The sequence below is a fragment of the Tyto alba genome, unplaced genomic scaffold (assembly GCF_018691265.1).
Source record: "Tyto alba isolate M040663 unplaced genomic scaffold, T.alba_DEE_v4.0 Super-Scaffold_17, whole genome shotgun sequence".
NCBI classification, from domain to species: domain Eukaryota; kingdom Metazoa; phylum Chordata; class Aves; order Strigiformes; family Tytonidae; genus Tyto; species Tyto alba.
In genome coordinates, this window is record NW_024881279.1 from 19,801,827 (window position 1) to 19,829,371 (window position 27,545).

Consider the following 27,545-nt stretch of genomic DNA (forward strand, 5'->3'; position numbering starts at 1 on the left):
AACTTACATAAATCAGAGAGACATATTTACTCTGCAAATAGGTTTAAGCTTTTAATCTCCTTTCCTTATAGAAACAGTAAGTAAAGATAGGAAGTGGCTTTTGCTTCTGCTTTTCAACAGTATCCTCCTTTACTGTCATGACTTTCAGTTTTGAGGACATTTATGAAGTATTTGGTAGTGACTGCTGTTGTGTTATTGCCAGCCATATTTAATGTGCTTTAACCTACTTGAATTGTCAGTTGTTAAGCAAAATGACTGACTGTTCTGTGATGGCCCTCTTACTACCTTTAATGTCCCTTGTTTGTTGTTTGCCACCTGACATTGCTTGTAAGCAATTTGGGGCAGAGAAGCATTGTGAAGTACTACTTGAGAAAAACTGGACAACAGCTCTACTCGATTTAACCTTACCTTTTCAGTAAGCAGATCAAAACAGAATTTTAATTTCCAGGGATCTGGACTCTCTGAACGTGAAACTGAATACCAGCCAACCCTCATCCTGCAGTTTCCAGCATGCAGAGGGGCAGCTGCATTCACACAGCTGCGAAGGAAGTTCACTGGAGTTCATAGGATCTTCAGTACATGAAGCTATCCAGTACCCAAAAGCAAGGGTTTAACATGGCTGTGTGTTAATAAAAGCAGTCGTCAAAGCTAATCAACTCATGTATCAAAAATAGACTTTGTCAATGTATCAATTAGCCTAATATCAAAGTGATTATTACAGTTGAGTTCAAGTACTACAAAACATCATTATTAATTATTCTTTCATGGAAAGAATTTCAAAACTGTTTCATTTTTTACACAGATACAGTTGTCTCCTCCAGCTGTTGTGCTAGTTTAGACTACATCGTCACCTACCTCTTCAAGCACCTCGCTAAAGAAGGCAAGAAGACTCTAAGATGTAGAGAGATTTCACATGACGGACAGAGATTGCTTCATTTCATGCAGCAGAACCCTGAAGTTCTACAGCAGGTGAAGTAGCAGTCTTTTCTATGGGGTGTTACTACATTTCTGAATTTTCCTGATTTTTTTTGTGGTACTGAACATCAGGGTAGTGTTAGCTATTTAGTCATAGAACAAACCTCCCGATGCTGGTATGCAACCCTGAGTAGCTTCAGCCGTGTTCTCATGACAACCAAAGATTGAAGATATTTTTTGTTGTGCCGAAAAGTGTAGATACTTTACTTGGCTGTAGAGTATCTTAAAACTCGGTGATTCATTTTTGCTCGTAAAAAGAGGTATGCGAGATCATCAGTACATTTCTACAGACAAATAAGAAGGAAAGCTCTCTCAAATATTTTAGGAGGAAGAACAACAAACCCTGGCATTGAACCACACGTGTATGAAAAGCGTAAACTAAATGGCTGTATGCTATCGAGTTTGAATATTTTGTTTTGCAGTAGGTGACTCAGTGAGATTTTTTTCTGTTTAAGGTAAATACAATAGAAATTAAATCTAATGCTTCTGAAAAGGAAGTTACTGCTCTACTGCTTAGGAGAGATTTCCCCTTCCCAGCTCCCTCAGGTTTATCACAGCCCAAGTACGTAACAGGGAGATCAGGATGCTCATAGCTACATGTCTCCACATTTGCTCTGTGCCACATTCCCTTAAAATCTCATTAAACTATTTGAAAATGCCTATTTACAAGAATCTCTGGATTCCTAATGCCATTGCAAAGATGCCATTTCAAGAGACATGTTTCACAGGTCTGGAGGCTTTTAACAAAAACGGAAGTTATTAACAAAATGCAAATGACTAGTGTGGCCGTCCTTGTGTTTCCCTAATAGGTCGCTGTCATTTGCAAAAAGCCTGGCATACAGTCACCACAGTTATTGTTGTCATTTGTTTGCTGTTCTAATTGAAGGTGAAGAGTAACTAATGGTAGCTAATATATTCCTGGCAGTATATAGCATATTGTGAGAATATTAATGATGTTTGTTATTGACATCACTATCAGAATGTGATGATTCCCTTGTCATATTACAAGTTCTAATGTTTTTCTTGCCTAACAGGGGTTTCATGGAAACTAGCCATGAAGTTAGCATTTGGGTATGGCAGCTTGCTCGGTATGGTACCGTGTGTGCAGTGATTTGAACGTGAAGGATGGAACAGCAGCCTGGGCTCTGGACTTTCCTGCGTTTGTGGCAATCTTGATGTAATACTTTGTCTGTTAATATGCAGTAATCTTTCACTTCACAGCATATGACTAGGCGGTGATCTGTCTTTATTAACTTCAGATTCTGCGGAATACGTTATATTTATTTTGAATGCAGGCTTTCACGTACTCTTTTAAATATTAATGGCTGGTCTCCACTAGTCAGCATAAATATGATTTGCATTAGCACTAGTCATATCATATTGAGTGCCTCTGATGTCAACTACTCAGTGTACTAATATCTGACATCATCTCCCGAGGTCACTGACAACTTTGACCTTTATTCTCATGCACAGTTTCTGTAGTCTCAGAAGCTCTTTTGAATTGATTTGAAATTTTGACTCTTCCCTTTATGAGGCAGTAAAATTGATAATTATTCAGATGGGAACTGAGCACTGAGTGAAAAATCAATTCCACCCGCTCTCTGCTGCGTATAAAATTACTTCTGAGTCTGCTGGACTGAACGGATGGCCAAGGTAAAAGCAGCAGGCAGAAATAGTAGAGAGGATTAGCTGGACGAAACTAATAGCCTAAGGGGATGGCTTTTGAGATGAGGGAGTGGGCCGGTTGGGGGTTATTATCAGCAATGATGGGACTCATTGATCATATGTTTACATCAGGTTTCCATTGGGTTATAAATCAGCCCTGAATAGAAACGGAACCCAAGGCTTCGCGTTTTACCAGGGGGACAGTGTATTAGATTATTCTCACTTTCACACTCAGATGAAAAGTGAGACATTGATTATTCATCGGCTGGCCATTAAACACTGGTTTTATAGATGATTTGACTATCATGGAAGCTAATGAACAAGGTTGCTGCTTCATAACCAGCGGTTTCAGTTTTCAAGACATCTGTGTCGGTTAAGTAATGCATAACCCTATTAAAAGGAATGGGTTACAAATTGCTTAACAGTGCTGAAAAACTAGACCCTAATGACTAATTGTGCTTTGAGTTTAGAGAGGTTTGTCAGCTCTTTAAACTAAACTGATGCAATGATAACTGCACTTATTTGCGAGTTAGAACCTTTCTTCCAAGTTGGGTCTCTGGAAGTAGCCGGCTAATTGAAATTTCCAGCAGCACTTGAGGCACAGCCCGCCGCGGGTCGGGCCGCTGGCCGTGGGGCTGCCCCGCGGCTCGCCAGACGCGGGCTGCCGGTGGGGACGCGGGCTCTCCCCGGGGCGGACCCCGGCCCGGCCCGCCGCCTCACCCCGGCCCGCCTGGGGCGAGCGCCCGCCCTCCCGGGTCCGGCGGCGCTGAGGGGAGGGCTGCCTGGCAGCGGGGCCGGGGGTGAGGCGGCGGGGCCCGGGGCTGAGGTGGGCCCGGGGCCGGGGGTGAGGCGGCGGGGCCCGGGGCCGGGGGTGAGGCGGGGGGCCCGGGGCCGGGGGTGAGGCGGCGGGCCCGGGGCCGGGGGTGAGGCGGCGGGCCCGGGGCCGGGGGTGAGGCGGGGGGCCCGGGGGTGAGGCGGAGGGCCCGGGGCCCGGGGCTGAGGTGGGCCCGGGGCTGGGGGTGAGGCGGGGGGCCCGGGGCTGAGGTGGGCCCGGGGCCGGGGCTCGGCGGGCCCGGGGCCGGGGGTGAGGCGGGGGGCCCGGGGCTGAGGTGGGCGGGGGGCCCGGGGCTGAGGTGGGCCCGGGGCCGGGGCTCGGCGGGCCCGGGGCGGAACCGCCGCTTCCCTCCGCGCTCGGCCGCCTGGGGCAGGCGGCGGGCGGGGCGGCCACACGGCCGGCACTCGGTTAGTTCTCGGCAGAACCGGGAACTGCGGTTGCTCGTCTGCTCGCAGCTCAGCGCTCGGACGCTGTTAAAGGAGGCGGTTCGGCGTCCAGATGCGGTTCAGTGAATAGGTCTATGTCCATGACCAAGCCGTTCATCTTCTAGAGTAGCCGAGTTGTATAATTAAACCCTATTAATTCTTCTTTTGACCACTTATATATGTCCTATAGCAGCTCTGGATTTTTGACAGGCTGATGTGACTGTACAAAGACAGAAGCAATAGAAAACATAGAAGTGAAACAACTTCTTAACGTTTAGGAGCAAGTTATGTCATCTTTTTAAAGCGGAACAGTGACTGTTGGCTTTGGCCTTATTTTTGTTGTGCCACAACAGGCTTTGTTCCCCTGGGTGAGCTGCTTAATCTGCAAACAACTGCTTCGTGATGGTGTCTTACAACTAAACTGAATTAATATGTGTAAAGTAATTTGAGATATATGGATAGAAAGCGGTATTAAGTTTATTACATTCAACTATTGCTGTTACATTATGGTGTGGTGTGTTATAAGTACTTTAATAAATAATTTTTAAAGGCTCCTACTTTCATATGCTGTTATTCTGGGATTGACAGGTGAACCCAGCGTTCACTACACTTTATAAATGGAAGTGTAATTTTTGGTTTTAAGATGCTACCTTTATCTTCTGTTAATGTTTATCTTGCTGAATTGTACACATTAGGCTGTTAGTTCAATTTTGGTATGGTAAAGTACTCTTCGTGTTAGTTCTTTCCAAAAATCAATCAGTTTTGTAGCATCTTTCACTTGTAAGTTCTAACAAATTTTTCTAAGAGCCATGGTAAAGAACTCTGTTTGCGTAGCAGTCATTGAAATAATTCTGTGCTGGATGTGGAAGGGTTGAACAGAAACAGGATTTCAGTGACATTTCCCGGGCGTTTCTTGAAGAGGTGTGTTAGGTACAGGGGTAACGAATGAGGGAGGGTGTTGCATGGTGATTGCATCCTGTGCATCATTTTCAGGAGGATCGTGTGGATGAAAATCAGGAGGGCTTACTTGGTGAGTCTGAACATTGTACCAACGTCTGGATTAGATGTGCACGGTGCCTGCACCAAGACACGGCGTGCGGCCGGAGCAGTGTCCGGCTCGCTGGTGTGGGCGCGGCGCTGAGCGCTGCCTGGGCTGCCCAGCGGCGGGGCGGCACGCTCCGCTTCTCAGCCCCGGTGGGCCCACAGCAGGGGACAGTGCTGGCCCACAGTTGGCTTAGGGCTGGGTGGCTGTGGAACAGTTCTGTGCCCGCGCTGAGCCCTTCCCAGGCTTCGGCATTTCTGGGGTCAGTGGGTGGGGAGCGCTGCGGGAGGGGAAAATCGGCAGGGATGGGGGAAGAGCTGGCGTGTATTGCCACGGGGGAATGTGGTGGAGTACATGGGCTGGAGAGGGATCTCTAGGAAAGGAGTATTGCAGCAGGTAGGTAGGAAGGTATGGGGCCGGACAAAGGACTTCGAGGGCGTGGGTGACTCTGAGTGTGGCAGTGCTGAAACAGAGAGCAAGGACAGGATGGCCAGGACTGCGGTAGGAGGAGGAGGTGTGCTGTAACGGTGATAAATAAAGTCTCACCAGGCTGCTGCTCATTGGAGCTGAGTGCTCGTGACTTAGAACTTCACCCGGTGACGAAGATGCACTAAGTGAAGCAGCACTGCATAACAAATGTAAAAAAGAAAGTAAAGATGCCAGTTGCAATGAAAAAACAAGTGGCATTACTAAAATAAAAACATACTATAAATTGCTACATCCTTGTTTTCCCTTTTATGTAGTAAAATCAGTGATGGTTTTGTTTTTCGGATAAACCTCAGTGCCATATACAGCTAGTGTGGAGTTATGCACAGTAATTGGAATAATAACCTGAAGAGGGGATGTGTTTATAATGCATGCTTCATGGCCCATGCAGAAGCACTTGCATCTAAGCATATCACAAAAAGAAATCTGAATTGTACTGACGGGAGGTGGTTGTGCAAGATGTTGAGTACCTGAGCATCTTGAGCCACACATGTGAGCATATGCTTAATGCTAAGAGCAGATCAAACCCACAGGTGCAGTTGTTCTTCTGCTTAAAATTAAATGTATAAAGGCTCAGCTGAATCAAGACCAGAGTGCTCAGCTTTTGCCAGCTTGCGCCTTGAAAGGTTTGATACAGCAGTGAGAGGGATTTTCACTGGGACATCTGTTTTCAGCCTCTTAGCACTATTTAAAAATGTTATCCAATACTATCATAACTTTCTTTATTAATTGAAAGGGATGGAGAAATACCAGCTGTAGCCCAAGCCAGCAGAGACTTGGGTGGCTAAGCAACAGAAAAGGCACCATATTGAGTGAGCCAAAATTCAGTCTCAAAGTCATTTATTTTAACCAGTGACAATACGTTTAGACTCTAGTGTTTTGATTTGATTGATGGTTTAATATCATATATAATTTTTTTAATGAAGGGAACCCATTTAAATATGTTAACATTTGCACTAGTAGTCTCCCATGTACATAACTGCATTTAATCATTACTCTGATTGTTTTTGTGGTTGTGTAATTTGTATCAGCAAAATAACTATGTCAAAGCCATCTTATCTTAATGAAAACTAGGTCACTTCTCTTTTACACATCCTTCTTACTGAACATATATAAAGGCAACAGCGGCCTCGGTCTCAAGTATATTGCTAAATGTATAGCTATCGCTACCATGAGTGCTGTCAATTAAGAAATCAAAAAAATTAATGAGCTTAGTGTCTTTTCTAATTCTGTTTTGTTTAAAGCCTTGTTGTGATTCGTCGTCATGTGAATCGAGTAATTTAATTTTAAGACTTTTAATGTTAAAATACATCATCATTAGTGATGTATCTGAAGATTTCACGCTCTTAATAATGGTGCTTAATCAAATTGGGAATCTCCTCTTAATCATCCAAGCTGTGCTACAGTTCACACAAACAGTTTCGGGGATGGAGAGAAGTTTAGTTCCGCGAAGTAACAAGTATTGTACAGAATTCATGTATGGAAACAAAAAGCGGCGATTCGGCTTGCAGCACAAACTGCTAGAGGTGTCAGTGTTGGATGTGCACCCTCGGGCTAGGCAGCTGGTGTATGTATGCTTTTGTTTATCAGTTACTGGTTTATGTAGCCTTTAGGCCAGCACATGAAACAATCGTTCCTACAGGGTCAGCTGCTGGTCAGAAGCAAAGTAAGAAAAGACTTTGCCTTAAAACGCGTCAGCCATAATTTTAGTGCAGCTGGCACCTGCTACTGGTGCACAGCGGGAGGGTTAGAGGTCAAAGAGGCAGTTGTTCTAAACTCAGTGATGGCTTAAAGGGACTTGTAGATTAATCTGCTTTATTAACTTCTGTATATTAGATAACTATTGCAGTGAATGACAGTTCGTCTTTCTGAATAAGTCCCTTCACCTCTTTCTCTTTTAAATTGGCTTTTGAGTAATGAATATTAAATAGAATACATTTCAAGGTAATTAAATGAAAGCATTAGGATGATGTTGTTTTACAATCATATCTATAAGTTTCTTGTATATTTATCTTTCATTATTACCATCTATTGCTTTTTGCTAGCAGAACAAAAAGCATAAATGTTTCAATTAAAGAAGAGGAACTGGCTGTATTTCTCAATAACCCCATGTTTTCTGTGCTGCATAAATATTTTCAAAAAGCAAATAAGTTTAAGGAGAAGTATAAAAATGCTTTATTCCTTGTTTACTCAGTGCAATGTAATACTTTACATTACTTGGAAATGTTCGATTTCTACTGGCCGTGGTTGTTTTATATGAAACACTAAGAGGTTCTGGTTTGGGGAAGGGCAAAATATACTGCCATTCCGTAGAATCTAACTAGCGATATGAATAGCACCAATAATTTTGTAAAGTTCACATTATAATTCAAAATCCAGTTAGAAGTGATGCTTGCAGTCTGGAAAGAAAGCAATATCTTTACAAAATGGATAGGGAAAGGTAACAATCCATTCCATGATCTGCTACTGGCAGATTTGCCACGTGAGTAATGAAACTCGCTTTCAGTGAACAAACACCTTCCCCTGCCCCCATTTTAAAATAAATAAATAAATCAGTAACCCGAAATTTTAAATTCTAGAATAGCAGCAATTTCTATGGATGCTTAATTGCCGCTGTATACGATAGCAGTGCCCCACTGAAGCTTACAGCAGCTGAGATGATGCTTGTATAGAGATCCGGTGCTTGATGAGGCAGTGGCTGCAGCGTTCTGACCTCGTCGGTGCCCATTTTGAGCAAATGGAAAGGAATGCGTCAGGTGCAAAGGGCTGGTTTGTTGCCAGAAACTTTCTAATGACTGGCATACGCTAAATACATGTCCCGCTTAATCTTGGCAGGTTTCTGATTTCAGGATTCTGGGATTGAACCTCAAAATCCACACTTTTTGCAGGCTAATAAATTGCTGACATTTTTCTTTGTTTGCGATCCTGAGAGATATTTGTGTGCTGAGGGTGTCTTCTGAAATTGTGAGGTCCAGAAACTTAGTTTGTTGGGGCTTTTTTTATTCTGTTTATTTGTTTGGGGTTTTTTTACTGAAAATTGAGATCCTTGTGTATTTACATGTCTCCAGGAACCAGCACAGTTTAAAAATAATATAAAATACTTCTAAAAAAAAAAAAAACACAACAGATTTATGAGATTTGGGAATGCTGTTACTTTATCTCAACTTATTTTAGCATACCTTAGGTTAGCTTAGTTTAACTTGAGCAAATCCTCCCAATGCTTTGCTGGGCACATCAGACAAGACGCATTAGCTATTGAGAGAGCAGTACACACAAAGGACTACTACACAACATGGGATTTGACCTTTCAGTGTAACCATGTTTCCAAATTTATGATTCATTTCCCTTTAAAAAAAAAAAAAAAGAAATAAAAAAAAAATTTAAAATGAAGTGTGTGCAACCATTCTTTAAAATCTTTTTAGCATGACAAGTAAAGTAATCTTCCATTGATACTTAAAAGTCCATCTGCAGAAATTCAGGCAGAATGTTAGAGAGACGCAATATCTATTGAAATGTTGAGTGTCAAACTGCCAGGGTAATGTATTTAGTATGAAATATAATATTCAGTGCATTTTGTTTTGATGACTGCATGAAATAGCCTTGTGCTCTTATCCTTTGTTGTTGTTGTGAAAGATGATATTCACTAAGAAGTGTTGGTGACTATTCAGGACACAGTAGCAATATGCTTATTACCATCTTTATCATCTGTCTTTTATGTTTATTTGTAATAGCTTTGGTTACAGTTCAGTTCATCGGGATAACAAAACTACTTTTAATTGTTCCACAGAAGAAATTAGAATCAATTTATGAACAGTTTGAAAACAGAAGAGGCTTGAAATCTGTTAGGTAGTCAGTAATTAATACTTGGATTAGGCTTTTTAAGTTCTATGCTAGTAAACTGCTCGGCTCCAGTGGAGTGGAGTAGGTCACTTTACTCCACGGACCATCCTTGAATAGTGGTTAGAGCCAAGCTTCTGGGTTTCTTATACCCTGATTTTCCTCAAGGTGTGGTTTAAAAGCCCAGCCTGCCTCCCTGTCCCTGCTGATGATCTCCTTAACAGTGCTAAACTAAGGTAAATATGGGTAAAATAATTACCCTGGTTCTAATTTTCTCTGTACTACTGGTTACTGTTGCTGTGTGGGGGTTGCCTCTGGGCCTGCTTCTGGCAGACATCCACATGGTTTGAGCCTACGCTCAAGCTGCCTGCAAATCCCAGCTGCCTTATGGCAAGCAACATCAGGGCTCTTGTAAAAGAGACCTACAAATCTCTTAGTGTTGCTGCAAGACCAGGTGGATGATGTGATAGATGCTAGGCTGGACTTGACTTGAAGGTGAGGGCAAACTTAAGCCCAGCTCCTTGGCGTGTGGTGTTTGCGTCCATAAGGGTTGCTCTGGGCACACTTCCCCTCAGTGTCACCGTGAGTCTGGTTCAGATTCAGGTATAAGCACACACTCAGTGCGCCTGAAGTTCCTTGGCCGAAGGCTTTAGAGCTGATCTCATGCTCAGCTTTCCCTCTGTATGCAGTTTTTTATATTTCTGGAACATTTCTGTAGGTTAAGTTTGAGATTAGCCTCAAATTGGTTTTGGATTGCATTCTTTTATTTTTCCAGTAATAGTATTTTCTGACCTAGTCTTCCCTGGGCGCTTGACTGGCATTTTGGAAGGCCTTCCTGTAATAGCGATGTCAGAAAACTAATGATCCAGCAGGCAAAGATCCCAATTCCTGTGCTGAGATCCTGGTGCAACACAAGATCCCAGATGCTTTTGTGCATCACCTCCCAGCACTGGATGCAAGGGAAGGCACCGGTCGCTTTCTCAGGAGCCGAAGAAGAGATGGTTTGAGTGATGGTTCAAGTTTGAGGAATTTAAAGATGCACGGTGTAAGTCCTAGTGTCAGTTCAGGGACAGACGGAAAGATTTAGATATAGGACCATTTGCATTCCTGAAGACAGACTCTTGCTGGAATGCGCTGGGGTAGGTGAAACTGCTGTTCTCTCCTCCAAGAGGACTAAGTATCTGTAACTATCATTTGGCCAGAGATGTTTGTAGTAGACACCAACTTCATCCTGTGTCACCTCTCAGATAGGAGTGCTGGCTGTGCAGCAAAGGGAGGGGCTCTCACCATGTGGACTGGAAAAACTGTTTAAGGATCTTCTTCTGAGAGAGGACTAACTGGGTTTACGAAGACCTGAACCTAGCAGCTTCTTCATATGCTGCTAAAAGCAGAGGGAAATATGTATTAATTTTTTATAAGATTTTTAAAGAGCTCAGCTCTCTCCTACACCAAACCACCCTGAAGTTTGTGTTACAAATTATGGCAGGCTGTACATTCCAGAAGTCTCAGTTAATCACAGTTCTGTCATCTTTAGAAACAGCTGTAATGCTGTATAGTTACAGCCACTTGTTTAAAAATGGCTGAATCTTAAATAAACAGTCTAAGTTAATTTAAAATTACACTCTAGTATCTGTAACTGAAAATCTCTGAATGATACCAGCTAAAACATGCAGATTAAGGGTTGATGTCACAATCTTAAATTATTCCAGCCTGAGGTGGAATAATTTGCTGTCTACCAGGGAGCACAGATGGATAGGCAAAAAGAAGCTGTGCAGATACATGAGTTTGTAAACATCTGTCAGCTACACCAGATATCCAAATACAAAATCTAGCACTTCAGGCAGCGTATGAGTATGTGACATTCAACAGAGGGTTTACATGAAATTCAGCACAGGCAGAAGCAAGTCAGCACACCCTGGAAGGTAATAATTAATGAAATGTATCCCCTCCTCCCTGCAGAAGGAGGAGGTATTTCATTCATCAGGCATTTTCAGTGTTGCTGCAGTTAACTGTTCCGCTTCCAGTATTTAATGTAGCTGACCCTTTAGACTAGGCAAAACTGCTCCAACCCGTGAGACTGCTGGCGGTGACAGGTGAGTCTATAGCAGCCAGCTGGCAGCTCTTCTCCATCCCTGAGGGATGCCAGCGCACCCAGGAGCGTGGTCTGACTTAGGATGGATGGACCCGGGTCTGGTAGGTGAGGCTGGACCCCAGAGTATTATAGTCCTTCGCATAAAAAATTCAGATGCAACTGTAATTTGAAAAGAACACGTTCTGTCCTGTTAGAATATGCCCTCAAATTAGAGGGAAGATGCTAAAATTGCTGTTTGGAAGCGTGCTAGTGTAGGGCAAAATCTTTCAGTGTGAACAGCTCATGTGCAGGAGGTAGCTGCTGCCTGTGCTCTCCAGCTCTGTTGCAGCTACTCCCTCACGTAGCACAAACATCTGCTTTGTGATCCTGTCAACTGTTTGAAAGGCAGTTCACTACCGGCCAAAGGTAGGGAATTATGAAAGTAAGCCTCAGCTTTGAAAAATCCACTTTGCGCTACTGGCCTATGTTATTGTGCTATTAACATACGACAGTTTATTTTAACGGTGGAAAAATAGAAAACTGCGATGGATCTGGTGTAGTAAATTTAATGGGCATATTGCTTGTCGTTAGCATTAAGCTATCATCCTAAATGTATCCTTCTGAGTATGTGCTCATGTTTCTCATTCAGATACAATGTCAGGTTTGACATAAGTTAGTACAATCTTTTTTTATGATTATTTCTGCTGGCTCATGATTTGGACCTGCTTCAAGTGAATCTCCCATACTCAGCCCTTTGGCCAGTTCTAAAGACATATGCAGGAAAATGCCAAGCTCCGTGCTCCCCATAACTGTTCCTTTTTCACATCTATAGCCATCACTTTTCCATCCCTTCTGAACACTGGGAGAAAAGACTCTCCCAGCAGGATATAATGTATGATTGGTAGGGATACCCTTAAATCGTCTTTTGGTCCATCAGCTTCAGGCATATACTAGTTTATAGTATGCAGTGTGTCACCCAGATACCTTGTCCTAACACCAGGATTGGATTGTTTTCAGCCATTTATACCTTAATTTTTCATAAAAGGAAACAAAAAGGCCAGACCAGATTGAACTGTTCCAAATGAAGATACAAGGTTGGGTCCCTCACAATTTTAAGCTTCAGCTGTTGAATCAGGACATTTTAGTTATTTATTTAAATAGATATAGTGGAAGTACATATAAACAGGCTGAAATGCTGTATTCTGCAAACAGATCTGAGGAAATCTAGCCTATACAGGCTGAAAGAAGAGCTTGGCCTGAGGGGAGCTTGGAAGGCTCAGAGCAGAAAGGCTGTTGAAAGAGCTCTGTGGTTGTGTTAGCCTGGTTTCATGGACTGCCTGTGTTTTCTGTCTGCACCCTCCCTCCTTCCACAACTCCTCCCTTCTTCCCATACGTGTAATGAAAATCAGCAACTGGGTGGCAGAGAGTTGAGATGGTGTCTGGAAGGAGAGCTGCTGTACTCTAACTCGGCCCATTATTCGGTGCTGGAGGTCGAGGCTGCCCCCGTCAGCCGCAGCACCAGCCCTCCGTGCCTCTGCTGCTCCAGAACAACTTGTTTAAAGCTCTTTGTTGGTCTAATGTAATTTCATAATGCAGGGGGACAAGACACATGATTCTTAAACTATTACATACTGCAAGTCTCAACTGATTTGCTGTTTCTGACAGTTAAAGATTCTTAGTTCGGGGATAATGGGCTGGTTCTCACTTTGATAATAAATAAAGGCTTTAGTTTTCTTATTTCATCTGGAAATTTTATCTTTGAACGTGGAAAATATAAATTTGAAAGTTAGGCTTTTTAGTAAAATAAATATTTTAAAACAACAGATTAAAATTTAAGGTATTTAATAATCTTGGAGCATTTAAATCCTCCTAGTATTATTAGTAAATGATGATCCATTTATTGATATAGGAAGAATTGATGGTGAAAGAACTGAGAACTCCAAAGGACATTTAAATTAGTAATCACAGCTCCTAAATTAAGAGCAGACTGTCTGAAGCTAGAGCTATAAAAACCTACCAAATTTCGTATGCTAAACAATGAAAAAATTTGAATCTTTTTCAGATCTGAATGGAAAAAATGAGTGTTATTACCAGCCAAGTGTTTGGTGAAAAGCCGTGCATGTTCTTGACCATTCCAAATCCTTTGTAAAGGAATACATACTTCTGTCTCTGCTGTTAATATAATGTTCTTTATGTTAAAATGTGATTAGTTGCAGCAGAATAAAATATTCATCCCAACATATGGGCGAGAGAAATGAGTTACAGGACCTGCAGTGACGCAAGTGCTCTCTATTGCTAACGTGGAGTAGCAAAAAAAGCCTTTTTAATGGAAAGCCAGCTTCTTTTCCAGCTTCCTTTAGAAAAAGTTTTCATAATGAGGGTTATCTTGACTGTCATTTTCCTCCTCCACCCAAGAAGGAAAGAGGCTCTGAAGGAAGAGAAGCTCTGAAGAATTAATTTATTGAAAGAACAGTTCTTTATTCTTGCCAGTTCTGTCAATAGTTCCTTTTGTAAAGAACAAATGTGTCAGGAGAAACATTATTGAACCAGATAAAGTGATGCCCTATGCTTAAGATAAGAGAACGGAGGCGAGGTTGCTGTTTTGAACTAAATAGAAAATAGATTATCTGTTCCTCCACCCCCTTCCTTCTTAATGTCTCTCCCCACTTTGAGACCTTCTTTTCTGCCTGGGTCAGAGTGGGGACTTGAGTGCCCCGCGCCTCGGGCAGCTGCCCTGGCTGCTACAGCGCTGCTGTGCTATGATCTGAGAAGTCATTTTGCTGAGGCAAAATGTTTCCGTTTCTACCAATAGGGTATTTTCCACCTAGAAAACAAAAAAATCTGTATGCCTGATCAATTCTGCTTGTGTGCTCTGTTGTTTTGACATGGAGTTGCTTTTGTGATCTCCAGTTAGAGGATGAGACTTCTGGCAAAGGTGGAGCGAGGAGGGGGTGCCACAGCATGGCTTTCCCTCTGACACCTGCATGCTAAATACGCGCAAGTCCACCTGAACCCCACCAGCTGCTTCTGCTGCCCAGTGAGAGGGACTGCAGGTCTCTAGCAAGAGCGTGGCCAAGGTCGGGTGGTGGCTGGGAGGAGCTGAGGGGGTGCCCCAGGCTCAGTCTGTATCCCTGGGGCTTTGCCTACAGACTTTGCTCCTCAATCAGCCCCTCCGTAAAATTGATGGTAATGCCGATGTATCTCAGTGGCACACGCTGAAGCTAACTAACATCTGGGAAATGCTCTGCAGTTCTCAAAAGAAATGAAATAGGAATGCAGCTAGTGCTGCTGCTGTTGGCTGCTGAACGCTTGCTCGTGTACCTGGGTCCAGCTGATGGCCTGGGACCGAGCAGGGTCGCGCTGGGGCAGCGGTGCCGGCCACGTAACTGCACTGATCTCCCCATTTGGAGATGTTAGTGGGCAAGATCTCATCTTCAGAAAATTGCAGTTATCGTTTCTGTACACATTGCCACCATAAATACAAATATATGCAAATGCCTGTCAGCAAATGAAATACAAAGAAGGCGGCACATTATTTCAGAGCCTCCTTCAACTGAATGAGTTGCAGTCCCTTCATGACCTGAGGAAGGCACGGGAGCAACAAAAATGGGCATATATATGGAGCTGTGTGTCAAGTATCTAGAAATTCTTTCCTGCATGGGTCGGCCTGTTTCTCCTGATGACAACAGAGTCAAATCATGAGGCCTGAAGGAGGAGGCTGCAAATGTCACTTGTCAATGTAGGAAGAAGCTGTTCTATATTATGTGAAATTAGTAGAGAGGTGGTGGGAGAGGGAGAATTAGTGAAATTAAATGAAAGCCTGATACCTCTGCCCAAGAAAGAGTTAAAGTCTGGTACATGGCTGTTTGCTGAGGCAAAGCTTCATTATAAAGTAGCGCGAGCCTTGTCTAGACGAGCTCTATTGCCTTGCAGATGAATCTGTGCAGGCTGCCTCCCTTAGACAGAAGTTCATTCCAGCAGGGGTGGTCTCCTAGCGCTTGTTTGCCGTGCAATCCCTCTTGGAGTGTGTCAGCAGCACTGTAAAACAAAGAAGGATCTGGAATGCAAACAGCTTGCTGTAGGCTCATGCAGAAGTAGCACAGGAAACGAAAGCTGTGGAGTACAGCAAAGCAGCAGCAATAGTTATGAGAGAAAAATACAGAATACAAGAAAAGGAAGTTAAAGGCTGTTACAGATTTTGGTACCCTTCATGTTGGTGGAATTACATTCAGTAATTGATGATTGTCTTCCGCCTGTGCCATAATGCACTCCCGACAACTTCCAGCAGAGGTTTTGGTATGACAGATAGGTTTGCCCCAATTCTATGCATGCAACTTTTAGTGCCAAGCCATACACTTTGATTTTTTTTTTTTTCTTTTTAATCTTTGCAAGAAGTGGGATGTCTCAGACATCTGCAAAGGCAACACAATAGGATCCCAAATTGTCCACCTCTGCAAGTAATAAACTTACATAACTTCACGAGAAGCATTAATCACTGTTCCAGAGCACTCACGGGCAGATGTTACAACCTTGTTCATATTAGTGCAGCGGTACCACTAGTCCCAGCACTTCCTTTGAACAGAGGCAACTTTGTGTGAAAGCATTAGTGCTTGGCGGTGTTGTAACTGTCTGGTTTAGCTGAAGGGAATGGGTTGACCCATAAAGAAAACAGAGATAAACATATCCAGGTACAAGACCTAGCTAAGTCTGTTCCCTGCACAGCTGATGATTTCTAAAAAGGTTCTTTCTCATCAGTCCTGGAGTCAGAAGTGGAATTAAAACTGTTTGACAGCAGAATCCTGTCAGAGGAAAAGCTCGCAAGTGGGAGGGAGGCTTTCACTATTTCCTGTCCTGGTTGGGCATTATCAAAACGCACAATAGTTACTGTTACGTAGATTGCTTCATATTGGCTTTGTTTTTATGAATTGTAACATTCATCATAATCCTTGCTTATTTCAGTACTGACTGTACTACTTATGCACAGAGAAAAATAAGTGTTTCCCAGGTGAATTCTGGACATTTCGGTAGTCTTCCGTATTTAGAACAAAAACTTTCCTAAAATACTTGCTTTGCAGTTCATTTGCAATTCAGTAGCAATTCTGGGCTAGAGACCTTAAAGACATCCACATGAGTTGTTTGATAAAGCTGGCGTTTGAAGAGGTGGCCCTTTCCCTCTGGGTGAGTTGTGAACTTGGCTCTGAGCGTGCCCTTTTGAGATTAAGCATCACATTGAAAGTCTCTCTACATGCAGAGCACTTTTTCTAAGAAATATGGGTATGTTAGTCATGGTGCTCTGACTAAATCACAGCTTGAGTGAGTTTGTTTAATTGCTTAAAAAATGCTTCTGTCCTAACAGCTGGCTTCGTTACAAGCTATGGAGATGAAAACCTGGCAATGAATGAATTACAAGAAGTTGCAATTATTCTTCACGTTTGGAAAACAAGCCCCTATTAGTGCTCGTGCAGAGGTTTTGAATTGTTTGTGTTGGTTCCAAAGAGGTATAGAACTGGTTTTGTCCTATAAGTCATGGAAAACAGTTTGCCTGATACATGAACTGTGGAGTCAAGTGAAGAATTGGCCTTTCTCATGCCAGACCATATGTTCCTAACCTGAATGCTCAAACAATTTGTGGATATCTCTGTTCCAGGTGATTTGTAGTGCTAGGATTCATCCTTTTCATTTAGTGAAACATGCTGTTTGACTTTGCCTTGGTCAGTTATTACAGGATAGTTTGCAGTGTGGCAGCTCTCTGGAGACCCTGCTCATAGCTACTCATTGGCCTAGAAGAAAGGATTTAATGATTTTCTACTTCCTCTATGTTTGGTTTTAGGGTGTAGATATTTTATAAATGTGAGTCAAGCTATTTACTGGTGACATTTTACAAATTTTCACTCTGTTTAATCTCTGAGTAATGTTTTTAGGTTTGTATATGTTGTGGCCTTTGGCATTTTGAACTAACGTATCTCAAGGATATCTTAAAGTGGTTTATCTTTAAATGGATTCTATAGTTATTTTGTGATTTCTTTTTACAAAAATTGTGCCAGTCTCTAAAATAAGTCCTGCCCTTCCTAGCTACACAAACCAGAGGTATAGAAGCACAGCAAGACCAGAAAGAGGCCTCAGAGGGAGAATACTCGATGTGGCATTAGCTGAAGGCTCTGGTTACATGCCAACCAACGAGCAAAGTGAATTATGTAGCTTCTGTTTGGGTGCCAATGGAACTTAATTGTATGAGTTGATAGATCTCAGTGCTTTATAAAGTTGATGAAGTGGCTTTATCCCTGCTGTAGAACTCCATAAAGTAAGTCACAGAAGTGAAGTAAAATGTCTAAAATCTTACTGGATTTGTGACTGCGATGGAAGTGGTATAGATTGATAGACTCCTTACTGTAATCATGATTGCCTTCATCAAAATAGGGAGCGTTCCCTTCAGATGCCTTACGGTGTCATACGCAAAGAAAGGTGAATGAAGGAAAACCAGAATCTTGAAAAGCAGCCAGGGATTAATCTGAAAGTAAGAGATTACTGGCCACATGTGTATTGCTCTCCTAGAAGTAGTGTGACAGTGAGGCAAATCCCTGTAGTAAAGTCAAAGCCCGTACCTTAAATTGACACAGCTCTAAATCTCGATTCATACTTGTTTTAACTTCAACTTTTTCTTTAGAGCCAAGCGTTGACATTCGTTTTCTTTAACTTTCTTCACCTAGTAGCTTTAGGTATAGAAATACTTGTTTGGAAGGTTGACTTTTGTAATACCATGCTCATACATGAAATCTCAGTGATTTCAGCATGGTTAGTAAAGGTTTCGTTAATTTTTCCTTCTCACCACATCACACTGCATAACAAGAGTATCCATATTCATGTAAACTATCTGAATTTTCTTTCAGATGATGTCAATCCTAATGAACACCATCATTTTTGAAGACTGCAGAAACCAGTGGTCTGTGTCAAGACCGCTTCTTGGACTTATACTTCTCAATGAGAAAGTGAGTGTTAAAGAAATTCTAACAGATTCACTCTTCACACGCCCAAATACTTGAAATGATTATTTCATGTAGAACAAAGCTGCTTGTTGCCGTTCAAATCCCCTGTCTCTTTTTTGGGGTATGCTCACATTAGGAGTAGAGTAGGGTTCAGCTGATTGCCTTCATTTTGATGAAAAATCCTCTCAAACCTTTGCCACAACTTTTATACCCAACTTTCCAGAATTAAGCATGAACAGTAATTATGCAAGCTTATCTGGCTTTTAGATAGAAATATGAAACAAGAACACAGTGGAAATCACATCAGAAAAATTGCTTCCTAGAAAAATAGTTAACCAATTTCTTTTTCTGAAAGGTTTCACAGGAACAACTAGCTTTGGGGAGTATTATCCATGCGCTTACACTTAAGTACTTGCATTGATTGCAATTTGGATTGTGTACGTCCGTGGCAGATTCTGTAAACCAGGAAATACTCTGCAATTTGCCCTTTCAATAAAATCTGAAACTATGAATTTGGATATACCCATCATGTTTCCCTGGTGACTTAAAAGAGACAATATTGTCTGAAATGGAAACCATCTGAGTAAACGAATGAGAGTTGATCTAAATGTGTGCATTTTTTGTATGGCAAGGCATTGTTTCCAAAGATATTGACCTGTTGTATTCGCCATACTTCAGAGCCAGCTCTAACTTTATTCTGAATTGCTTTATCTCTTGGGCAGTCACAAGCCTCAGTGTATTACTGCTTTGGAGAATGAATTGTCTATACAATAAGAGGGTGCTGGAAAAAAATAAGACACTAAGATTAGCAGCAACCGCATACATTAAAATTCAAACTGAAATCCCAGCTATGGAAGGAAACTAATAGAAGAAGAAAATATATCAAGAAGAGAAGCGCTGTCTCATCATTCACCTGTGCTGAAGGATCCAATTTTAGCCATATCCAATAGCACTGTCATTCATCTTCTTGGTGTGTTATTGTGATTTAAATCCAAGCTCTATAAGAGAGAGCAGTTCTTTTAAAATGATTGAGAGGGAATAAGGGCAAATTCAGTGTTTAGGAAAACTTTATGACATCACAATATTATACTTTACAGATGGAAGCAATATTTCCTACTTTGGGAAGAAAACTAATCATTTTCTATCTGCTCTGAGTCACTGCATCATTATAAAAGTGGGAAATAAGTAGTTTTGTGCATTCCCAATCTTGTTCAAGACGACACTTTTGTTTATATAATGCTTCTGATTTATAGTGTTTAAGTATTAGCCTGACTACATATTAATTATGTGGTTTTGATGCTTCAGTATAAGAAGAAATTAAATATTTCACTTGAAGATAAAACCATGGAGCTGTAAATCATAAGGAATGAATTTGTGACTGGCAGAATATTCTTTTTGCTGAAATTAGACTAGTTCTAATGATTATGTGTTTTGCTTAGCAGACATGGATATGTACAAGCACCTTTACTTACGAACAAGTCTTATTTCTTTTGGAAGGGTAGAGAACAGGAAATAGAATTTACAATATTTGTATTGCCCCTTTCGCATCAAGGTTATTTATTTCATGCTCAGAAAAAGTAGGACAAGTACTTATATATGGCTGTAAAAGTCATCTTTTCTTGGCTCATTTCAGTGCACTGCTGGTTTATTTATTGGAAATGGGTTCCTTTATTTCAGGTAGGGTCTCTGTCTCTACAGTTCCTGAGATAGCAAGCATGCATTTACCATGTTTTACAGCTTGTTCCCTTCTTTTGTTTTAATGAGATCTTCTTTGCCTCTGCAATTCCTCTCAAAGGCAAGTCATCAGGTTTACTTAGGGACTCAGAAAAACTGGAATTTATAAACGCTTGCACCAATAGGGGTAATTATGCCAAAATGAGAGTCCTGTTCAGAGTACACCCTAAAACAATGCTAAATCTTTGGAGACAGCATCAGCTTGTTACGAAAGGGAATGGTTGCACTTGGCTCCTGACATTGTTTCCATATTGAAGTGCAGCAGCAAGTTTAATTTAAATCCTAGGCTGAAGAGGTTGGCAGAAAAAGCCCTCCGTATCCTCATAATGCAGCAACCACGTCTCCTCCTTGCTGTTGTCCTCCAGCCAACGAACACAGGCACTCAAGTGAACAGGCACGAGTGGAGCTGTTGCAGAGAAGCCCTGGACACCCCGGGGCGCAGCGCGGCTCCGTAGCGTTGGAGCAGTGATGCTGTGGGCTGCTGTACTCACTAATGGGAGGCAGAGATGTTACTCCTTGCTGTTACTGGAGGATGCGGTTAATACTTTCCATTATGGGGCTGACTGAAGTTGTTCTTGGAATGCCTCTTTTCTAAAAACAACTTGTGGATGCTGGACAGGATGTCCCGGTTGTGGCCTTCTCTACATTGAACTCTACATGTGTCACCTTGAGACAGCGCTTCTGGGAACGTGTTTGTTGCAGGCAGATACATCATCTTTTACACCAGCTCCCAGATGATTTTCAGTCTTGAGTTCCTAAGTAGTTTGGGACTCAGCTATTTGATCAGCTGCTGCCTTCACTTCCAGTACTCCTGCAGTGGTCAGCAAAGATACGTCATACAGGATGTTTCTGGTTTGAGAGGAACTGGATTGAGGGCAAGTAATTAGCCAAGCAGACATTAAAGCAAACACTTCCTATAATCCTATTAAATTGTCAGGGCTTAGCATTAGTGTTATGGTTTCACTACATTTTCTTTTGTTATCCCATATTTTTTCATGTGTACAGAGGAGCTGTAATTTTGATGGAAAAGATGTGTGTTTAATTTGAGCTTTGTTTAAGGTTTAAACAGGTTTAAACCTGTTACAGATTTTTTTTTACATCTGGCAAACAAATTCCAGACTTTTTTGCTTTCTGACACTCTATATGACACCCTACATGTTACATTAACTTCAAAAGTCTACTGAATTTTACATACTAAAAACTGATTTTCAGCCTACCTTTAACAAGTTATCTTCTTATGCACCTGCAGTTTGGGGATTACCTGCAATATTCCTCTTGACTGCAATATCAGACTGCTCAGAAACTTTGCCAGGTACTTGGGCACAGGTTCATCAGAATGGTTCATTCTCCTCTGAATAATTGACTGTATCAGTGCTTATAGCATGGATGTGCTTACGCCCAAGGCCATAAGACTTTGACTGACACAGCCAATATAATAAAGACTAAACAGGATTATATGACTTGCGTGGCTGTAGTAGTAGGGTAGTGGATAACACTAGAGGTCTCCTCCTGTTCCGTATTTCTAGACTAAACCAAAATTTTCCTAAGGTGATAAAAACCTCTATTTTAACCAGTCTATGGACCTGCCAGAATATAATGGGAATAGTAATATAGAAAATCATATAGATTACTTAACTTCTAAGGTGAGTCTGACTCATCGCAGCACTGAAGTGATTAGCACCCACAACAAAGTGCGCAAATTTGCACCATTCTGAAAAGACTTGAGAAGTTGTCAAGGATGTTTCTACCACTTCTGTTAGGTGGCTTTCTGTATTGGAGCTGGTTAGGTGGCCAACACCTGCTGGTAAAGTGTCACATCACCAGTTAGCAGTAAACGTCAGTCACGATGTACAGCTGATACCCAGACCCCTCTCCCAGAGGGCAGCAAGTGCTCAAGAGTGCTCCAGGTGTAGGTGAGTAACTCTGAGTTTAAATTTCCAAACCTCATTTTTAATATTCTCTGTTTTGCTGTCATAGTACTTCAGTGAACTAAGGGCAACCTTGATAACCAGCCAGCCTGACAACAAACGTGAAGCCCTTCACCAGTGCTTCAGAAATCTTATGGAAGGAGTCGAGCAAAACCTTTTGGTAAAGAACAGAGACAGGTAAGTTCATAACACATAAGTAAGCTGAAAAAAATAAAAAGCAAACGTAAACTTTAACTGGAAAAAATTACAACATAGGAAATACTCCAGGTAGCCTTAAACTTCAGTTCCTTTTGAAAGAAAGATAATATCCTAACAAAAAATTAATCCCTAGACTTAACAGTTAGAGCCTGAACATTTGATAATTATGTATTTTCTTGGTCAGAAATGTATTTCCTAATTTAATCCCAAAGTCAAGTGTTTGCCAGGCTGTAGCTGCTGCTTTCTCACTTTGGAAAAACTGCCTCGTTTCAGCAGGTGAGCCTCAGAGCTTCCTTTTTCCAACCTTAAAACGCCTCTGATAAAAGACTTGCTTCAGCCTCCAACAGTGCTGTTGCTCTGCCAGACCCTTTTCTTGCTGGCTTTGGGGTCAAGCAACCGCTTGTGGAATGGCAGAATGAGAAGGGATCCAGTAGGGCCACTTACACATTGTAGATAAATGGGGCGAGAATTTATTTTTTTTAACATGGATCACAAATTCATCCAATCTTACCCTCATGTGAAAAATAGAATAGAAACCATCACAAAAGAATTGGTGAGTTTGTCTGCATTTAATGTTCACACTGATGTTTTGTTACTAGCTAGCTGCATTTTCTCTTCCATGTGCACCAAAGCAAACCTTGAAAGTACAGAAACACAATCAAAGTCCAGACTGTGGAACTTCTTGGAAAGCCTGAAACAAACTGGAAAAGGGCTTGGAGAAAAGTCATGGCTATAAATCATTTGGTGATTTTATTTCTCTTGACTTCTTCTCTGTTTGTTAATATGAAAATTATGTTGAACTTGTTTAATTCTTAAATACTTTTGTGTTAATTATGGTGCCCACAATTTTCTTTAATTTTCCTATTAAATTCTGGTACTAAAGGTGTAAGTTCCTTATGGCCTGACTCTGGATGATAGCCAGAGACGGGGGAATTTGGAAGCAAATCCAGAGAAGCACAGAGATCACATCCATGGCACTAATAAATCAGACAGATTTTCTGTGTAACTTGTATTGTGGATCAGCAGAAAACCTGGGGAAAAGGCAAAGAGCCACCAGGAAGGAGGAGAATGCCTGCTAAAACAAAGAAAACCTGAGCTGACAGTGGCAGGCTGTAGGATGTAGTCTGACCTTAGAGCTGTAAATGCCAAGGGGATTCATTTGACTCAACAGTCCTTCAGGATTTAAAAAAAAAAAAAAAAATAAAAAAAAAAAAAAAAAACAAAAAACAAAAAAAAAAAAACAAAGGAAAACTCTTTCTTATAACTAGATAGCTTCTTAGTTCCGTATCTATTTATATTTATGGAAGGCAAGAAGTCCTTAAGAGAACATTGTTTTCTGAGAAGAACGTACTTTGATGTGCATTTTCTGTGAGCTGCCTGGCGCTGAGGACCGCAGCCCTGAAGGACAGAGGCGGGCGGCCGGCTGGTCCAGCCTCGGTGCAGCGCTCGCTCTCCCTGCTCAGGGCCTGGGCAGAGGCTTCCATCACCCGGGCTGCCAGCAAACACGAGAATTGGCAAACGCTAGATTCAAATCTCGGCGGATTTATAAGGGATTTTCCTCTCGAAGCGCCGTGGAGTACTCTCCGATAGGCAGTGGTGCGGAAGCTCTCGGAGTGCTTTTGTGGAAGTGCAGGCAGGGAGGGATGGGTGCAGGTGTGAGGGGGATAGAGATAATTTGGTCGAACGAGCAGCTCGTCTGTCTCAGTAGCATCCGCCTGTCTAACTTGGGAAGACTCTCAAGCCATCACTTCCCCAACAAGCAGCATGAGTTAATACGATGGCTTTTCTGTTTTCAGCTCTTGATTTGTAATCTTTCTCGGGTTTATTCTGTGGAGCAAGAGTCTTCTTTTAACTGTGATTGTTTAAAATCGAGCAGAAATCAATTTCCATTAGTAAGGAAATAAGCACAAATATAAAAACTTATGAATAGAATAAAGAATAAACTCATAATTGCATCCTGTATTTCCACACACAGCAAGCCCCAGTTTACCACACTGCTGCTAGACATGCCCATAAAGTACAGTACAGTGGAGGCAGGAAGGAAGGATTATTACCCCTGGTCCTGCAAAGAGACCTTTGCTGAGATGCCATCAGTTTTGCAAGCACCTGCCCACCCAGTCCTTTGCAGGAAGGAGCCCTAAGGAGCCGTTCTTTGGGAAACTTTATTAGCTTCGCTATAGTGAGCCAGCAAAGTCTGACACAATCAAAGCAAACAGCGCTGAGCCAACAAACAAACAACGGAGTGTTTGAAAAACCCTCAAGGCAGGGTGTAATGTATGTCTGGCATTTAAATTTTTTTTTTTTTGTATGGGTTTTGGGTTGTTCCGTTTTTTTTAAAGACGTGCATGAGATGTAATAAATGGCAATCAAACTCTTCCAGTTCAGGTAAGGATGCACCAAGGGAGTAGCTCAGATTTGGGCCGTCACACAGGCCGAGTCGGAGCCGTCATTCAGCCTCAGGTGTGATGCCACCGGACAGGCTTCACATCCCGCACCTGCCAGTAGGGAACTGCTGGGCAGTGCTGTTGGGAATCCATTCCGTGCCAGATGGGTGATGGCACCACCTTTGGCTGAGAGACAGGTGGGACTCTGGCACCACTCGTGAGGGAGGAAGGCAGGTCTGAGAGAGCCTGGCCTTGGCGACCATCGGGACGTGTCCCAAAGAGCCCTTCGCCGGAGCTCTGGGAGGCGTGAGATGGAGGGGTTTCTCCTTGCATTCATTTCCCAGCTGACCTGTAAAATGTTTCACACTGTTGGTAGGCTGAGTTCGTAATGCTGCCCGTACATGGTTGTCTGCTCATTCTTATTTTATAGGACTGTTTTTTGAGGGCACCTAGTGGTTTTGTTTGTGACTTTTCCTCTGGTTTCCTTTCAATTTATACTTTACGTTATAGTTATTCTTTTTACAGTTCTTGAAGTACATCTCTCAAAAAGCAGGTCTCCGTTAACCAAACATTTGGGTGTTCTTTTTTTCCCAGGTTCACTCAGAATATGTCAGTCTTTCGAAGAGATGTGGCTGAAGCTCTGCGCAGCGAAGGGGGCTCGGATCCCAGCAGTTCGGATATGATGAGTTGACAGTGACTTTAGAAGCAGAGCACTGACTAATAAACCAACTCTGAAAGTTTTGAGACCCTGTTTTATTGTTAGATAGATTTTTGACACTTGTGAAAACTATTTTTTTAAGATATCTTCTGCCTTTTTATATCTCTGACCTAAATGTAAGGATTTATAACAGTGAAAACAGTGGAAAATCGGCCTTAGTTTGAAGAACGTTTTCATCCTTTCTTATCAAAATTTATTATCCTGTCGTTTTATCTTTATGAAATGGTGTAGAAACAGTACTTAACCAAAGAACAAAATAAATATGCATTCCTTCTAAACTTGTATCAGTTAATGATTCTCAGTTCTACACATAACAGTAAATAACATCAGTTAAAAACTCCAAGCTCACTCTGAGGTCATATTTGTTTGAAAATGAGATGAAAGCCAGTACAAATTTTATATGACATCTTTTTGAAATAATAAAATTACTATTTTTCTACAAAATGTTACATATTTATTTTCAACACTGGCCGTTAATAACCATGTGGACAGCGAAGTAGGAGACTAAAAATGAGCATTTTAGGCTATAAGTAGAGCAAGAAAATTGAGAATGTTGCATGTAATAAAAAAAATAGATGATGGAGCAAGCCTTAATGAAGTACTGATGATATTTTCATTTCACAAGTACACATTTTCCAGGTCTTTGGAAACTGAAAAAAAACACAAAAGAAAATAAAGTTGTTGAAACACTGTTTGAAAGGAATAAAATCTATCCACCACTACTTAAAAAAGAAAGCAGATAGTTACAGAGACTTATGGCCCGTACTTAAACGGCGTGTGGCACAATGAAGATGAACGCATGCATCTGAACCAGCCAGTTCAGCAGATTTGTCCTCGCCTCTCAGAGGCTGCAGAGTTCGGTGTGTACCAGAGCAAAATCCCTCCTCCAGCCCACAGCTCGGGCTCGCTGCCCCGGGTTGTGGGGCCCAATTCGTGTCGTGCTGCGGTGGGCAGGAGGTACTGTGTGGCTGAGGAGATGCACAAATGAATTGAAGCAAGATCTAACGAAAATTAGAAATATTTAAGCAGTAAGCCAATTAGTTTATAATGTAGAAAAGCTATTATGTGCAATTACAAACTATTGGTATTGGGCTTTAATTGGGTTGGGGTTTTCTTTTTCTTCTTACGTAAATAATTGATTTCATGTGTTTTTATGCTTGCTCACATTTGTGTATTTAGTAATATTTCACCACTGTTTAGATAAGAATCGGAATTTTTAATTGTGGCCAACAGGGAGGAAAAGTTCATACCTGTATTTCTTAGAGCTTTTTTCCAGTTCTTTCTTTGCAACTGTTTCTTTTCCGCACATTTTTAAATTGCAGGAACTAAATCTGAAAGGAAGTAATTTTGTTAAGGAGTTTTCTGTTTACATTTAAGCTCAGCTGGAGAAAGTATTTAATCTGCAGCCAAAGGGTCTGATTTCCAAGAGTGCTGAGGACTTGAGAAAATAATCAATTGAGGTTACTAAATTGCTGCAGATTTGGGGTGTTTCTACCCGCGGCCCAATGCTGCGTGCCGAGGTTTGTGTGTGCGTATGACCATCATCAGCGCATCAAACACGCACGAATTAGTACGGTGGTTAACTTTCCACTTTGCTCCTTAAAGGAAACTGAAATCTGTGCTGCTGAGGTGGATTTTAAAAGCCGCAGAGCCGAGGCCGTGTGCCCCCTAACTCGGCGCGCGGGCTTTAGGCCTTGCTTCAGTTCATGGCTGCTGACTGCCCAGAGCGCTCCAGCGCGCGTCGGAAATTTCCCTGCTAACACGTCCCCCGTTACAAGTGAGACTCTAAGGAGCATCTTATAAACTGGGCAAACTCGAGACGTGTGTTCGAACAGCGCGTCGACCTTGGTTAACAATTGACAACAGGAACTTATTTAGAGTAGCTGGTCGTATAAATACACTCGCTTTTAGGTTAGGAAATGGATAGCATAGCAAATAGAGAGTGTGGTTTATGACTCCAGATTCTTTGTTGAGAGTCTTTGCTGTCAGCTTTTTAAAAGGGCACTGTCAAAGTGGGTACAGCCCAGAATTTCCTTGTGTGTTTACAAAGCACGTGTAATGCCTTATTCATTTTTTAAAAAGACATAATTGCCTTAAGGGGGTTGGAATTTTTTTTTTCCCCTTTAAAAAAAAAGCGGAAACAATGGAATGGGAAATGTCAGAAAGGAGATGGCGCTCGGGCTCTGAGTGATTTCATTGCAAGAATCCGATACGAGCCTGTCTGGCAATGCAAACAACTTGGGGCTGCGAGATAGGTCTCGTTC

General features: G+C 41.9%; 1 protein-coding gene across 4 annotated transcripts in view; it reads left to right on the forward strand.

The window, feature by feature from the left end:
- Positions 1-25,720, forward strand: part of RANBP17 (RAN binding protein 17) — a 162,817-nt gene extending 137,097 nt beyond the window's left edge. For all 4 annotated transcript variants that reach the window (XM_042790059.1, XM_042790060.1, XM_032992712.2 and 1 more), the window contains 4 exons: positions 803-969; positions 18,224-18,322; positions 22,031-22,158; positions 25,158-25,720. In XM_042790059.1, the coding sequence (XP_042645993.1) occupies positions 803-969; positions 18,224-18,322; positions 22,031-22,158; positions 25,158-25,254 (491 nt within the window). In that variant the 3' untranslated portion in view covers positions 25,255-25,720. The remainder of the gene's footprint in view (positions 1-802; positions 970-18,223; positions 18,323-22,030; positions 22,159-25,157) is intronic.
- Positions 25,721-27,545: the final 1,825 nt, after the last annotated feature.